This window comes from Mesocricetus auratus, unplaced genomic scaffold (assembly GCF_017639785.1).
Source record: "Mesocricetus auratus isolate SY011 unplaced genomic scaffold, BCM_Maur_2.0 Super-Scaffold_100006, whole genome shotgun sequence".
In the NCBI taxonomy this organism is placed as follows: Eukaryota; Metazoa; Chordata; class Mammalia; order Rodentia; family Cricetidae; genus Mesocricetus; species Mesocricetus auratus.
In genome coordinates, this window is record NW_024429190.1 from 53,262,656 (window position 1) to 53,278,501 (window position 15,846).

General features: G+C 39.3%; 1 protein-coding gene across 1 annotated transcript in view; it reads right to left on the reverse strand.

Annotated features, from left to right (window-relative positions):
- Positions 1-7,907: 7,907 nt before the first annotated feature.
- Positions 7,908-15,846, reverse strand: part of Chic2 (cysteine rich hydrophobic domain 2) — a 35,903-nt gene continuing 27,964 nt past the window's right edge. The window contains exon 6 of the mRNA XM_005080780.4: positions 7,908-9,228. Coding sequence (XP_005080837.2) covers positions 9,178-9,228 — 51 coding nt within the window. The 3' untranslated portion in view covers positions 7,908-9,177. The remainder of the gene's footprint in view (positions 9,229-15,846) is intronic.

Genomic DNA, 15,846 nt, shown 5'->3' on the forward strand with positions numbered 1-15,846 from the left:
CTTTAATCATAGCACAAAAGGAGATAGAGATTGGAAGGGATAGATATGGCTGGGCAGAAAGAGGAATAAGGCAGGGCAGACAGGCTGAGGATGCAGTCTGAGGACATGATTGCCCATCTTGTCTGAGCATTTGTAGAGGTAAGAACTGCTTCTCTGATCCTTCAGTTTTCACCCCAATAGCTGACTGAGTTTTTATTACCAAGACCAAAGAGAATTTGTGCTACACTGTGCATCCCACAAAAGCCTACATTAGACATGCTCCCAGAGTAGTACCATTGGGAGGCAGCAGAGACTTTAGCAGTGACAGGGACTGTAAGTCACTGAGGGCGTTCATTTAAAGAGGACCATGATCTCTGTGAGTTCAAGGCCAGGCTGGACCGAAAGCCTCCAAAACAATACAGAGAAACCCTGTCTCGTAAAAACAAAACAAAACAAAACAAAACAAAAAAAAAAAAAAAAAAAAAAAAGAGGACCATAGGGGTCTGGTCTCTTCCCTTTTCTCCTCTTCTTTGCCAGCCGTAAGCAAGCAGCTCTGCTCCTTCATGTATGCTCTGGCAGAATATGTTTTCTCACCACAGACACAAAGCAATGGAGCCAGCCTACTGTGGGCTGGAACTTCCAACTCTGAGCCTAAGTAATTCTTTTCCCTAAGTATCTGCTATAGGGACACAAGGCTAACAGACACAGAAAGAAACACACACACACACACACACACACACACACACACACACACACACGGTAGTCAAGGCAAAGTGGTTGATTTATTCTTACATTCTTTCAGAAAATTTTCACCCAGATTGGGGGGGGGGGTCTATTGCTCAGTAGTAGAGTACTTGCCTAGTTAGCAAGTATTAGGGCCAAGGCTTGATCCCTCACACTGCCTCCCACCCAGAAAAATGATCTGGAGTATACAACAAACAATAAGATTGAAAAGTTATGTCTCTTGGAATAATGTCTGTCAAATTCCATGTCTTTGTGAAATGAATAGATTTTCTTCATTGCAGAATAAACCATGCCATGCACATTTTATGGCCCTGGAAAGTTATGTTTCTCTATGCTTCCAGACTTTCCCAGTATAAGAACTTTAATAAGAGTTTCAGTAATTTAAGTTCTTAACACACATGAAATATCTTATTGTTTCACCTAAAATCCTTAGCTGTGTTTCAGTCCTTAGAATTCTTAACTTTATTTTCTGATAGGGTCTCTAGCGTAGGCTGACTCTCAACCCCTGTGTAGCCAACGATGACCCTGAACTTCTGATCTTCTTGTCTGTACTTCCCAAGTGTTAGGATTACAGGTGGTCCAGCCTGTTTTCTTCAGGCTGAAGACTGAAAACAGGGCCTTGTACATGCTAACCAAGCATGCTGAGCTACATTCCCCAACCTTAACTTCAGTTTCATACAACAGAATGGTCCCGTGAATACACAAATCACTGACAGATCCTGCCACATTGCAAGACAAGCTAGATGTAAGGAGAAAAAACCCAAACTAGTATTTTTTGATAATTGACAATAATTGTCACATTTGGTCTGAAAATCTGGATTAAGCACAGTGGTCAACAAGCATCTTTGATGGAGGGCTATGTATTGAAAATAAATGATAGAAGAATTAGATTTCTATTTCCCAGCGACAGCAGGATGCCTCTACTTATCTTGCCAGATCACTTGCTATTAAAGAACCATTAGTTTATGCTTTTCTTTTGCTGAATTAAACTATTAGAATTTTCATCTCTAAATAACTCAGTAGATACTTAAAGTGCTTCCTTGGCGACCAATTTTTAATTTCCTCAGACTGCTATAGCAATTTTTCATGTTTCCATTGCTCTTGACTTATATCTTACCAGCCCAGGCTGGCTTTGAATTCACTATACAGCTGTGGATGACCTTGAACTTCTGATCCTCCTGCCTCTGCCTCCCCAGGCCTGGGATTAGAAGCACCAATTATATGGTGCTGGTGATGAACTCAGGGCCTCATGCATGCTAGGCCAGCATGCTATCACCTGACCTACATAAAATTCTTCAAGTTACACAGGTGTAGTTAACACATGATTTGTGTTAAGATGTGAACATGTTTGAACACGGTAAGCTTAAACATGTACCCCATAGCATTCCTTTGGGCTTTTACACACTACTCTGCTTAACACAGCTCAGGCTGGTGTCACTTGCTCAGAGCTCCTCCTGGATTTTGTAATAAAGAAAAGGTTTTAGCATGTGAGATGTGATGCAAAGGAACCTAAGACTAAAACAAATATGACCAGTTAAAATCTTTTTCCAAGGAGGTTTGAGTATATCAGTCCTGAGAACCAGAATGGATGCTTAGAGGATTTCATTAGCAACTTCGGGTCAAAAGGTGCATGACGTAGGCCTGGCCTATGCCAAGCTCAGGATTCAAAGGGCTGAGGACCATCTCTTGCCTGCTTGGAAGCCTGGCTCACTTTTAAGTGGTCCTGTATCGGTGAGGTAATGTATGGTGTGTCAGTCCCCGCTCCAAAAGTGGGTGGTCTCTGCAGAAGGAGGTGCGCGCTCACTCTACCTCTGGCCAGAGCCAGTTCCTGCAGCTGGCCCGAAGGCAGCCCACAGACTGCACTTGCACATTTCTTCATTTCTCACTTGAGTGCCCTTCTTTGGGTCCCTTTCAACGCCCACTTTAGATTGGCTCCATTACACCACCGCTCCGTTTGTCATGTAAATTGGGGGACTCGGGGAAGTTTTTCTTTTGGCCTTGTCTACGGAAGAATACCAAGAGGTATTCAAAACGTATTAACACAAATCAATGGCACCAATAAAAGCGAAATCTCCTTAGCAACATAGTCTTGATTGCAAAGGGAGAACGGAGAGCATTTAGCAGAACACTGGCCCACATGGAAGACGCATTTGTCTGGAAGAATCCTGCACAAAGCCTAAAAGAGAGATTTTGAAAAAATCCAAAATTAACTCACAGGGAACAGTTACTCTTTTTTTCAAAAGTCCACAATTGGCTACATTAAATCTATCGTGTGCTTTTGGCTCTGCAACATTGTATCTCAGAGCTTTGCAAACTGAAATTACAACACCCTGCATGCTTCACATGAGTTACAGGGTGTTTTTTGTTTGTTTTGTTTTTTGAGTTTTTTTCCTCCACTGATTTCTTTGGTAAAGCAAACAAAAAGTCTTAAGAAATATTCATCTCACACACAATGTGAAGAAAACTGAATGGCTATTTAACAATATCTAAGACCATAGGTACAAAAGGCTGCGCTATCTTTTAGGCTTTCTGCAATGGAGTCTAAGATACTAACTACTGCAGGCAGTACTGGCATTTTGCTACTGTTTCTATTTCTGAAAAAAGAAATGGAATACAATTCTGAGAAAGCCCTCATTTTTGTTAGAATGAAAACAGTGACAAGAATGGAAATTCAAAATATAAAGCACCAATTCTTTTTTAAAAAACTAATACAGAAACAATCAAGGAAACACAAAAATGAAGCCTCTCTCTTCAAACATTTCATGTAGCATTGCCATTTTGTATCTTGAGTGAAACAATTCAGGTAATGGAGGTAAAAAAAATCTTCTTTGCATACCACAGAAAAAAACCCTTTTTTGCTTGTTTTGTTTTTTTAATGTGTAACTTTGTACTGGAACTCGCTTTGTAGGCCAGGATGTCCTCAGACTCAAGAAATCCACCTGCCTCTGCCTTCTGAGTATTGGGACTAAAGGCATGCACTACCACATCTGGCCAGAGGAAGTCCAAAAGTGAGTTGAATCAGGTATTTTTGTCAGAATTAACCTCTCTGTGGCTTTCCCTATGTCCAGCACACAAGCGCACACCTGAAAACACAAGACAACTTTCTGTAAGGCTGTTAACTGATTAGACTATGGAGTGTGTGTGTGTGGGGGGGTACTGTCTGACACAACTTAATTTCAGTTTATCTTGAGCTACCTATATTGTTAGCTGCTTAGTAGTCATTTCTCACACCCTTGTAACAGGTCAAGCCTTTCAAATGTATTAGCCGGTCACTGAGTTCCACCAACTGAAAGGCTAAGAATGTCATCAGACAGCATCTGAGACACATAGCTGACTGCTATATCCCTCTTACCTGGTATTCCTACCAATGTGTTTGAAAAGTGCCTTGATTGATGACTTTGTTTTTTTACTATAAAGATGCAATAAAACATCTGCCACATTGAAACATGGAATTTGGGATAATCTGAATCTGTTCCAGGCCAAGGTTGCTTATATTTGGCTGCAGAATACTCTTCTTCCCTTTGAAGTGAAAGTTGTTTTTACATTGACGTGTGCATGTATACACATATTGTATGCATAGATACACACACACACACACACACACACACATATATGTACTGGAATCTAGATCAAATAAAATGGGACAAACCCCATGTGGTTAAGTCACTTGACACAATTCAACACTGCTAAACATGTATTTACAGGGGTAGTGGCCCGATTTATTTCTGCCTTCACCTGAAAATTTGAGAGTCTAACAGGATAATTGACAATCTTCACTAAATTTGCATTCATTTCAGAATTTAAGGACAACCTTTAGAGCAAGGGTGTAAGATAGAAGTTGCACTTTTCCATTTTCCTTCAGAGTATAAGCCAGGGTCTCAAACATGCTTTTCTAGAATCAAGTGGAAAGTTCACAAATGCCTACTACAAAATTTTCAAGTTCACCGTGCCAAGATATAAACCCAAATTCATAAGGATATTGTTGATTTCATTATTTTATTGCTAGACATCTGTGAGAGTGCTGTCCACTGTAGGTGTGCGCACGGATATGAATTTCACTCAGTCATGACCACAGACCCTTCTCAGTCTACAGGTTTCCTGTGAAGTGACTTACTTCATCCATTACATTCTGCAAAAACAAAATGTCATGCTTTGGTTTAATTTTGTGGGGTTGTGGGAACTTACAGCAGGGCCTCATTATGGAGCCTTGACTGGTTAGAACTCATTCTGTAGACCAGGCTAGTCTCCAATTCAGAGAACCTGCTTCTGTCTGCTGAACTATGGGGTGAAAAGGCAGAAGCCAACATACTCAGCTTTCCTTCTAGACTTTAAGTTTAACAGTGTTTATGTCAAGACAAAGAACTGGACACAATTTACTAAACTAGGACCCAGGAGGAAACCACTCACGGCTCTCTCTGTCACTAGCACTCCCTTCTCTCTTGTTGCTCTTTGAGACTGTCTAGCCTCCAAAATCAATCAATTGTGTCACATCCTCCAGAGTGCTGGTACCCAGACTGCACCAGGCCCTGGGGGAAGGCATCTTCTGCTGAAGGTTGGTTGATGCTGTTTCTTTAAACAAAAGTAACAGAGCAATAGATAGCTAATTCATCAAAAACAAAATGCTTGGGTACTCAGTTCACTAAAATATTTCTGAGCTATAAAGCTAAAAAGGCAATATATTAGGTTTCAAAAACAGAGACACAGTCAACTCTCAATTTAAAAGCATTGCGTTTAGGAATGCAAGGGAAGGGAGAACATGGGTCTATGATCTCAGATGTAACTACATTTTTAAAGATCACATATATTTTTTCAATATTATACTCACCATTTCCTCAATCTTTGAACACAAAAAATATTTTAGGTAAATATGAGGAATACCCTACCTCTAATTATTATTATTTTTATTTATTCTTCTGTCATATAATACTGACGGCAGCTTCCCCTCCTTCCATTATTCTCAGTTCTTCCTGTAGTTTCCCCTCCCTCGGGTCCACCCCCTCATCCCCTCAGAAAACAGTAGACCTCCCAGGATATTAACAAACACGGCATAAGACACAGTAAGACCAGGCATAAACCTGGACATCAAGGCTGGGCAAGGTAATCCAACAAGAGGAAAAGGGTCTCAAGAGCAGGCAAGAGAGTCAGGGACACCCCAGTCCCACTGTCAGGAGTCCCCGAAAACTCCAAGTCAATAATCCTAACATATATGTAGAGAACATAGCACAGACCCACGCAGGATCTTGAATGCCACTTCAGTCTCTATGATCCCTCCTCCCATGAGCCCTGTTTGTTCAGTTAGGTGGGCCACGCTCTCACGATGTCTCTAGCCCCTCTTGGCTCCCACAATCCCCCCCCCCCGCCTAATGTTTGGCCCACCGCTAGATGCTGGTGTAGTATCAGAGACAATTTTAAACATATTTTACTTTTGATTCGGTCCTAGTGATCAACAGCAAGCCAAAGCAAATCTGTACAATGAAGCATCAGGCATGCAGCAAAACTTCACATGGTAAACTGTGAAGCCAAACATCATGGAAAGTCTGATCATGTACTGAACAACATATAAAACTAGCGCATCTGAACTCGTGCAAATGGAGGTCCCAACTGCACAGACCACCATTGCATCTACACGACTGCAGTAGAAACTGTGCAAAGCCTATATAGCTAGCTTGTGTCTACCAAGGAAACAATCAGAAATACTCCATAAACACCAGGAAAACAACTAAGGGAAAGTCAGGGTTCTTCCTGACTGAAAATTGTTCACTTACAAAACTATTCTAATAATTAGTGGAAATCATTTTTTATTATTATTCAAGGTTTTGTTAAATTTGTGTATTTTTAAGACAAAATTACATGGTATATATTCTAAATAACTGGAATCTACTCATTATAAACTCTTGGTATAGCATCAGCTGGCAATTTAGATAGACACAATGAACCCTTCCTGAGGAAAGGGCAACCTTCTCCTCAAAGCTAAAAATGTCACATCAGTTTTACCACCCTACTTGGCCTGAAATAGCAATTTTAGGCCAAATATCCATAGTTGTATATAAAATACGATAGTTTGTAAAATATATTGTCTGGCAAAGAGTTTCTATATAGCAATACTGACTACCTATAAAAAGCCAGTGATGTACAAGAAAAGGTCACAGGTAACTTATTAGCTTATATACAATTGGATTTTCTAATAATCTATTTTCTTGGCCGGTCTAAAAAGCACCAATGGCTCATGACTTACAAACTTAAGGACAGAAGACAGAAGCTGAGCAACACCCTTCCTTGGACTGATGCTCATTAACAAGGGTGCCTCAGACATACAATCTCCAGTACATGGGCACTTAAATATATGATTTAAGAAATAATACTGTAAGTCATTAATGGAAACTCTAAATGCTCGAGGTGTGATTAGCTTATGGTAATGCACATATAATGCACCATGGTTCTTTTCTGTGTACATCTGAAATATGGGAGTGCATATTTCTAGGGACTTTTTCAGCAGGGAACACGTATCTAATTACAGCTACAAAAGCTTTTAAAATCCTATACTTAATGTTAATTGTGCAAATATTCTTACAACACTATAATTCTGAAGCTGCAATTGACCAACAATAGAAGACAAATGGCCTCTTAAACTAGGCCACAGTTTCTTCATAGCTGTAACATTCTACAGATTGACAGCTGTGTACAGGGAACACTGTTGCATAGTCTGCATGGTCATCATGGCTTGCTGCTCTTTCTGAAGCCTGAGGATAATTCAGCACTGTGCGAATATATAACCATTTCACACTGAAACATAGAGGAACATTGGAGTTTGGAATAGCATTACTCTGAAACGCAGTAATTATGGTGGTAGGACATACCTACCTACGCTGTCTAGACAAAGGCTAAATAAAAGTGTAAACCATTTAAATCCTTTGTATTCTGAGTGTTTCACAGAAAAGTTTTCTATGGATTCAAGTTAAATTTCAGGGGGAGGGGAGGAGAGGGGAGGGTTAGGGGAGGGGAAGGAGGTAGAGATAGAGACACTGGGACACAATCTTATATCAAAGTTTTAAAGACAATTTCTAAAGTCCCATATAGAATATGAGACACCAGCATTTAGCTATTAAAATTTATATAGAAGCATAGTACTTTAGAGAAGTACAAAGAAACACTTTTTTAAAATACAGGTATATAAATTAACGAAATTGGTATTTAAAAGTTTTAATACAGGGAGGGGGAAGGTAGTGGTACCAATTCTTAATACAAATTATTAAACATAGTTTATATCATTTCAAATGTAATTCACATTATTGCTCGATACCACAACTATATGGAACAAGTTCTTGACACACATTAAAGCGTGTTAGACTTATAAAAAAAAAACAAAGTCTATACATAGGCCTTTCAGAAATCTATAGTGTGAGATATGTACAACCAAACAGAAAAACATACATGAATGTGTATATTTAAAAGTAATAAGCTAATCTGATCTGAATGTAAATATCCAATTTTCAATAAAAAAATACATAACTGGATTGAAAGTGAATGGGTAGACTGAAAATTAAAACATGCCCTCCATTTCTTAGCATCTACTCTAACAATATACCAGTGTTATATCAGATGATTTTTTAACTCTTTGTTTTCTTTCCAAACTATTCAGAAACACATCCATTCCACGTTTGACTGGGAACATATCTTACTTTTAATTTTAGAGGGGGTAATTCTCTACGTCTGTATGTAAGATATGCTGAGCAATAAACATAATCGAGTTCAGGTGCCTTACTGCCTGTTGACTGGAACCCCAAGACATGCTGTGCTGCAGTGAGCTCACTGAGCTCCAGCAACCGCTGCTGCATACACATCATTCAATATGCCTGGTCCAGGAAAATCACCACTTTTGAAGACAGAGATATTTTCAAAACCATTGCTAGTTCTTCATAAAGCTACAGTGCTTCTGGTGAGACAGAGCATCAGGAATTGTTTGAGAAAGGTCAGTGCAGACCCAAAAAGCTATGTGAGAAAGCTTACTGTTTTCAAATAACTACTGTGGCAAATTCTAAAAAAAAAAAAAAAAAATCAGTACAAAAGCATATCAGAAAAGACACCAAGTATGTTTTTCTATGTTAAGGAACTGACAAAGGACTGTGTGACCCTTGTTGACAAAATAACAAAGGCTGGCCATTTTTATGCTAAGTTCAAATGTATTTTTTTTTCAGAATACAAAAAGTAATCCTTGAAAATCAGAATACATAACAGAAAAGAGCACAATAACTTAAGTATTAAACATCTGTATGAAATAACTTGCAAAGTTTGACAAATATGCACACATAGAACATGCGGTTATTTAAAAACAAAACGAACAAAAACACCACCCGATTCTGTAGAACCAGCATCATGTCACCAGCAGGAGAGCACCAAGCAAGGCACCATTGGAAAGACAACACACTTGGAAAGTCTCTATAAATAAAGCAAATGCTAATCTGGTCGAAAAATCGGTGTCTTTGGTAAAAATTCTATGAGGATGACCTGTAAAAGGAGAAGAAAGGGGTTATAAGCAAAGCACATAGTTTTCTTAACCTTAAAACAGTCATATTCTGCTGCTCTTGTTTTTTTTTTTTTGTTTGTTTGTTTTTTTAATTTGCTGAGCAATGGTGGTGCACATCTTTAATTCCAGCACTTGGCAGAGGCAGGTGGATCTCTGTGAGTTCGAGGCCAGCCTGGTCTGCAAAGTTAGTTTCAGGACAGTCGGGACTATACAGAGAAACCCTGTTTTGAAAAACAAACAAACAACAACAACAAAAAAAACAATTAAGATGTAAGAGCAGAAGGGGGCTCACTGGGAAGAGCAAGCAGGAAGGGGTCCGAGGGAGAGCAGGACAAGGACAAGAGAGGGCAATGGAGGGGTGCGTGCAAACAAAATGCATTAATATATAAGGTGTCATAGCGAAGCTCAGTAAGTACAGTTAGTATATGCCAACAGAACACAACATTTTATTCTGAAAATCCACATACATTTCAAAACTTTAATTAAGCCCTTTTTAAAGACAGGTCTTACTATGTGACTCTGGTTGACCAGGAAACCTCTATGTAGACCAGGTTGGCCTTTAAATCATAGAAATATCTGTCTCTGTTTCCCAAGTGATAGGATTAAAAGCAGGTGCCACTACATCTACCCTAATTTTATCATTTTTAAAACAGACATTTATCTGATAACCCCCAACCTCATCACTGAATTTTCTTTTTATTTCTGGACCTTTATCAAGTGTGAAATATCCTTCAGTTCTATGAAAATAAGTGAGCAAAATAATGAAGTCTGTTGTGGGATGTGTGTATACTGTGAAGATCCATTGCTGTGACTGGTGTAATTAAAGCTAAACAGCCAATAGCAAGAGAGAAGAGATAGGTGGGACTTCTGCAGGGAGAGGAGAGAGAGAAGGGAGAGGTGAAGGGGGGGAAGGGGAGAGGGGGAGGGGGAGAACAACACTAGGAAGAAGGCAGAGTTGCCAGACAGAGGAAACAGTATGGAGAATACAGAGTAAAGGTAACAGAGCCATGTAAAAGAACATATATTAAAAGATATGGTTAATTTAAGTTAAAAGAATTAGTTAAGAGCAAGCCTAAGCTAAGGCTGGTGTCACCCCCCCAACCCCCACCCCCGAATCTGTCTACCAAAGTCCAAGATGGTAATTAGAGGTAGGTAACATAGGTGTTCCACTTGATATACGGAGCATCATGTATATACATGCATGCCTCAAAGAATAAGTACTGAGAACTGAACACAGGGGTTTCAGTGTATGGTTCTACGTAAGCCCAACAACCTAGGCAAAGTTATTATTGTCCTCATTGACAGACAAGAAAACTAATGATCTGGACCAGACAGGCACAATGACTTTGTAGGGAAGACGCCTGCCTCCGAGTCTGATGACCTCAGTTCAAGCCCAGGAACTCCCATGGAGAAAGGAGAGAACTCCTTCTGGGTATCCTCTGAGGCCCACACATGCACTGTAGCATGTGCCCTGTCCCGCCTCCCCTACATACACTCACACAGATACAAAGTAAGTAAATGTAAATAAAACAGAAGATGAATGATGTCACACCTGTGAAGTCGTGAACTACAAAGGCAGACAAAGCAGGCTGACTATGGAGGAGGCTTAGGAGACGACGCCACTTGTTACTCTTCTAGAGGACCCAAGTTCAGATCCCAGCACCCATGTCAGGTAGCTCATAACTACCTTTAACTCCAGCTCTAGAAACTCTAACACCCTCCTGTGTTGTAAATACCCACTCACACATGTCCTAAACACACACACCCCAAAATATTTTTTTAAAAGAGAGAAGAACTGGACATGGCATAAACCCCAGAATTTGGGAGGCTGATCTCCTGAGTTCAAGGTCAGTCTGGTCAACATAACCAGTTCTGGGACAATCAGGGCTACACAGTGAGACACTGTCTCCAAAAAAAAAAAAAAAAAGACTAAATTTCAAAACTTTTGGATATTTTCTACTGTATATTTTATATAGTTAGTCATTATTTGTATTAATAATTCTTCTCTTTAATCAACCTAATCCCATAGGTCTTCTCTGTGTTCTAGAGTTGCTTATATATTTACTACAGCAGGGTGTATGAGCTCTATGGATATTTCCTTCCTCCCTCCCCCCCTATCTTTTTGAAGACGGGTTTTCAGGATCAATTGGAATTCACTATATAATTCAGGCTGGCCTTGAACTCTCTCATCCATTCTCCTACTCCTCTTCTACCCAATTTCTACTAAGTGCTGGAGTCACAGTCAGGAGCTACCCTGATCCGCTTTCATGCACTTGCTCTCTCCCATGTTATCACATTCATTCTCTCTCTGCCTCTTTCCCAGGTTTCCTGCTTTTAGTTCTGGGTACTGATTTATTAGGAATGCCTGCTCTGAAACTAGCAGTCCTCTGGAGACCTTAGCCTCTGGAAAGGTACAATACAGATGTGCACCTCTAACCCAGCTATTCCTTTTTCCCAAGCCCTTTTCTTCCTGGATTAGTAAAACTAGTTAAAATTGTTCCAAAGGTACTTTTAATAGTAAGCCAAACGAAACTCAAAATGTTATAACATGAACATGCAAGCTAACTACAGCTACTTTTTATTCTGAACTTGAACTACAGTGGGTTATATTAAATCTTTCCCATGTGCCAATTCTGGATAGAATAGATACAGGTCAAAATATCATTTGGGGGAGCTGGAGAGATGGCTCAGCAGTGAAAACACTTGTTGCTGGGATCTGAGTTCAGTTCCTAGCACTACTGCAGCAGCTCAAGCTCCTCTCTGGTTCCAGGGTTCCCAACACCCTGTTCTGTAGTCTCTGGGCACCAGGCAGACACTTGGAGCAGAGACACACATGCAGGCAAAATACTCATACACATAACACAAAAGCAAAAAAAATCTTTTAAAAAATTATGTGAATAAAAAAGTCAACGTTATAAAAATACCTTTGACAAATAGATACAGTAAAGCATTTTTATTGTTAGAAATTTATTTGATGTGAATAATTTCTTAAGTTGGGAAAGTGTTTTTCTCAGAAACTGTGTCTTGACATGGGAGGTTCTGATCATGAGTTTGGCTAACATCTAGGCCAGGAACTTTCATTTTCATTCTTAAGTTCTACTGGCTTTTTGATTTGCCTCAGAAAGTACTTCCTTCCATTCTTGGTTCACAAACACTCCCGTTGCTTTCTAGTTACCCTGTAGGAAGCCTTAGGGGTCGCCCATGCCACTCTCCTGACCTGTTGTTTACATAGGCCTCACTAGCTTCCTAGTGGAGTACGTTCTCACTGAGGCTAAGTACTTGTTGAGTGTGCAGCCCTAGTCAAAGTATCCATCTCTATTTCTCATCCCTCAACAAGGTTCAGATAACATTAAGGAAGTGGGGAGGAAAGAATGTAAGAGTCTGAGTAAAAGGGTACCAGGAAACCCTTCTTCTGGACACAGCATGCACATTGCACTCTTGAACTGACACTCATGAACTTGGGGTTACCTTGCCCAAGATTTTGGGTAGATGGGGGAAGGGCTCATGCAACCTCACCCCTTAACTAAGAAGCTATTGGCAATTCCTAGCTGCTGGGTGAGGCAGAATCATTTTCTTCAGGGGTGTAGGCATTGGTAAGTTGCCCATGATCCAGTAAATAATCCTGTACCAATGCACATACTGACAACCCTAAACTCAGCAGGTTATTTTTAAAGAGAAAGATAAACATGGAGTGTAAGAGGGGTTGTGTTGAGAAGAAGGGCTCCAGAGGAAGTGGGGGATAGAAGTTAAGATACGGAGGAAGAGTGGTGCCGGCACAAAATACATTCTACACATATTTGAAATTGTCCAAGCATAAATAAAATATATGTTAAAAGAATGCAGGACTGAAAAGTGAGCTCAGTGGTTAAGAGCACTGACTATTTTTGCAGAAGACCTGGATTCATTCCCCAGCACCCACATGCTGGCTCACAACTCCAGCTTCAGGGGATCCAATGCCTTCTTCTGACCTTTGAGGACACCAGGCACAAAAATGGTGCACAGACATACATTCAGGCAAAACAGTCATATATATAAATAAAAATACATCTTTTCAAAGAGTACTTTTTCTCCACCTAGCTTCTTTGTGCTCAATTTCCTTGTTTCTCATGTTCTCTACCTATAAATAAATGGTTGGACTAGATAAAAAGGTTCTTTGTAGTTCTAAAGGTTAATGATTAAATATTTAAATGACTTACAAGTTCACATTGAATAAATATTTAGGTATTCAAACACATCTTCCACTTGAGTGTTTTTAAATTTCAGGCCCCAGAGGTGAGCACACCATTTTAAAGTGTATATGCAAAGTGTAAAACAGTGGCTATTTCTTATTTTTTATTATTTTTTAATACATATGTGTTATGTTGACATGTACTATTTGTGTATATATAAATATGTACCATGTGTATGCCTGGTTAGAGGAGAATGTCAGATCCTCTGAGACAGGAGTTCCAGACAGTTATGAGCAGACATGGAGACCCTAAGAATTAACCTGCATCCTCTGCAAGTGTAACAAGTGCTCAGAATTGATGAGCCAACTCTCTTCTCTAGCCCAACATGACTATTTCTGACTATCTGACTCTGCCTTAGTTTTGAAAGAACAATGGCCTGCAAACGTTTTCCTTCACAAACCCCACACATACTTTATACATGAATGACAACAACAACAAAAAAAATAGTTTTGCATTAGTGTTTTTTCTAGATTACCTCTAACAGTCAAAATATAATGAAAGAGAAGTACTTTGCTTAAACAATCAGAGGTTGTGTATCAAAGGCATATGCACAGCAGAAAGGCTCAAATTCATTAAATAAGGAGGCATTTTCTTCTTACTAGGCTCTCTCTGTGTGACTATGGTCTCAAATGCTTTTAGTCCTCTGAAGCTCTGTTTATTCTTGTTTTCAACTACTACAAATATGCATACTTTAAGAATATCTAGAAATCACTTTAAAGGTCAATTTTAAAAGTACTTTTTGTATACTTTCTATGGTCATGTGAAATACAATTCATTTTAAAGTGTTTATGTAAAAATTCAAGGTAAATTAAAAATTTTCATGAAGTGTGCAGTTTAGAATGTTTTTAAAAGCTACTAATTTAATTGTAATGAAAGAATTTCTTAGAGATAAAAGAAAAATCCAGTTCATATGCTGTATGAATGAATGTTTTTCATGGAGCTCCACTTGGAAATCACATAATTTACATTTTCCTTTTCTCAATGCAACAGATTCAACCCCTTGTGCCATAGGCACACGCTCTACCGCTGGGTTATAAACAGTTTGTTATTAAGTGTCATTTTTTCCTTTCTGAAATAAATTTAGAAACATGCAAAAAGTAATTAAGGCTTCAGGTTTAAGTTTGGTGTTGTGGTTTATACATGTATAATAGCAAACCATTATTTCATGAAACCCTTGAAATATCCCAATAGCTGTCCTGCTCTCCTAACAGGCACTAGAGCTCTTACAATGATGAAATGACTGGTACCTGTCCATGTGAACCTCAAAAGGGCCTCTCAGCTGTTGCCTTTCTACAGTTATTAAGAAATTTAGCATGTGATTGTAAAGATAAAACCTAAATTATTTAGTTTGTGAACAGAGAGAGCTTGGGGTAGGGGAGAGAATACATAAAATATCTTTGATGTTCAAGAAGAAAAAGTAGCCGGGCGTTGGTGGCGCACGCCTTTAATCCCAGCACTCGGGAGGCAGAGGCAGGCGGATCTCTGTGAGTTCGAGACCAGCCTGGGCTACCAAGCGAGTTCCAGGACAGCCTCCAAAGCCACAGAGAAACCCTGTCTCGAAAAGCCAAAAAAAAAAAAAAAAAAAGAAGAAGAAGGAGGAGGAGGAGGAGGAGGAGGAGGAGGAGGAGGAGGAGGAGGAGGAGGAGGAGGAGGAGGAGGAGGAGGAGGAGGAGGAGGAGGAGGAGGAGGAGGAGGAGGAGATTTGGCTGTCAGACAATGAAAGAATCAGGAAATGGTTTTCTGATCATTTCCAACTATTTAAACACTTTTAACCAATCTTTTATACATATACACAATGAGGGTTATACTGTTTCAAAGAAGAGTAAAAATTCCTCAGAAATATAACATCAGGTCCTTCACAAAGACTGGCTTTAGTTTCAACAATTACTTCCTTTCTTAAATCTTTTTCTCTTAATCTAATAACCTTCCCATGCTTGAAAGTAAAACACTCAAGCTCAATGAAGAATTAATAAATTCAAAGTTTCTTAAAGTATTCTGAACTTTTCAAAAGAACAACTAACTATTCAAATAAATCAGGGCATCAATAAACTACATTTCTGAAATGATTGTGTGCATAACACATTTATATATGTATAAGCAAAGTCAGCCATATTTTAAGGGACAAAATAGGTTGGCCAATATCTGTTTATGTCTAAGATAACTGTACAAAGCAGTAATCTAGTAAGACTTTGGAAAAGCCATGAGGTACACAGGCAGCCAGAGGCTATACAGGCTTCTCAGGCTCCAATGGCTTGGCTGAAAGGCTCTCTTCCATACTTGAAAACTTGATTAGCATTATATAAAAACGCCATATCTGACGTGCTGCGTAACCAAGGTTGTGGTTATTCTTTATACAGCATCTAAAATTTC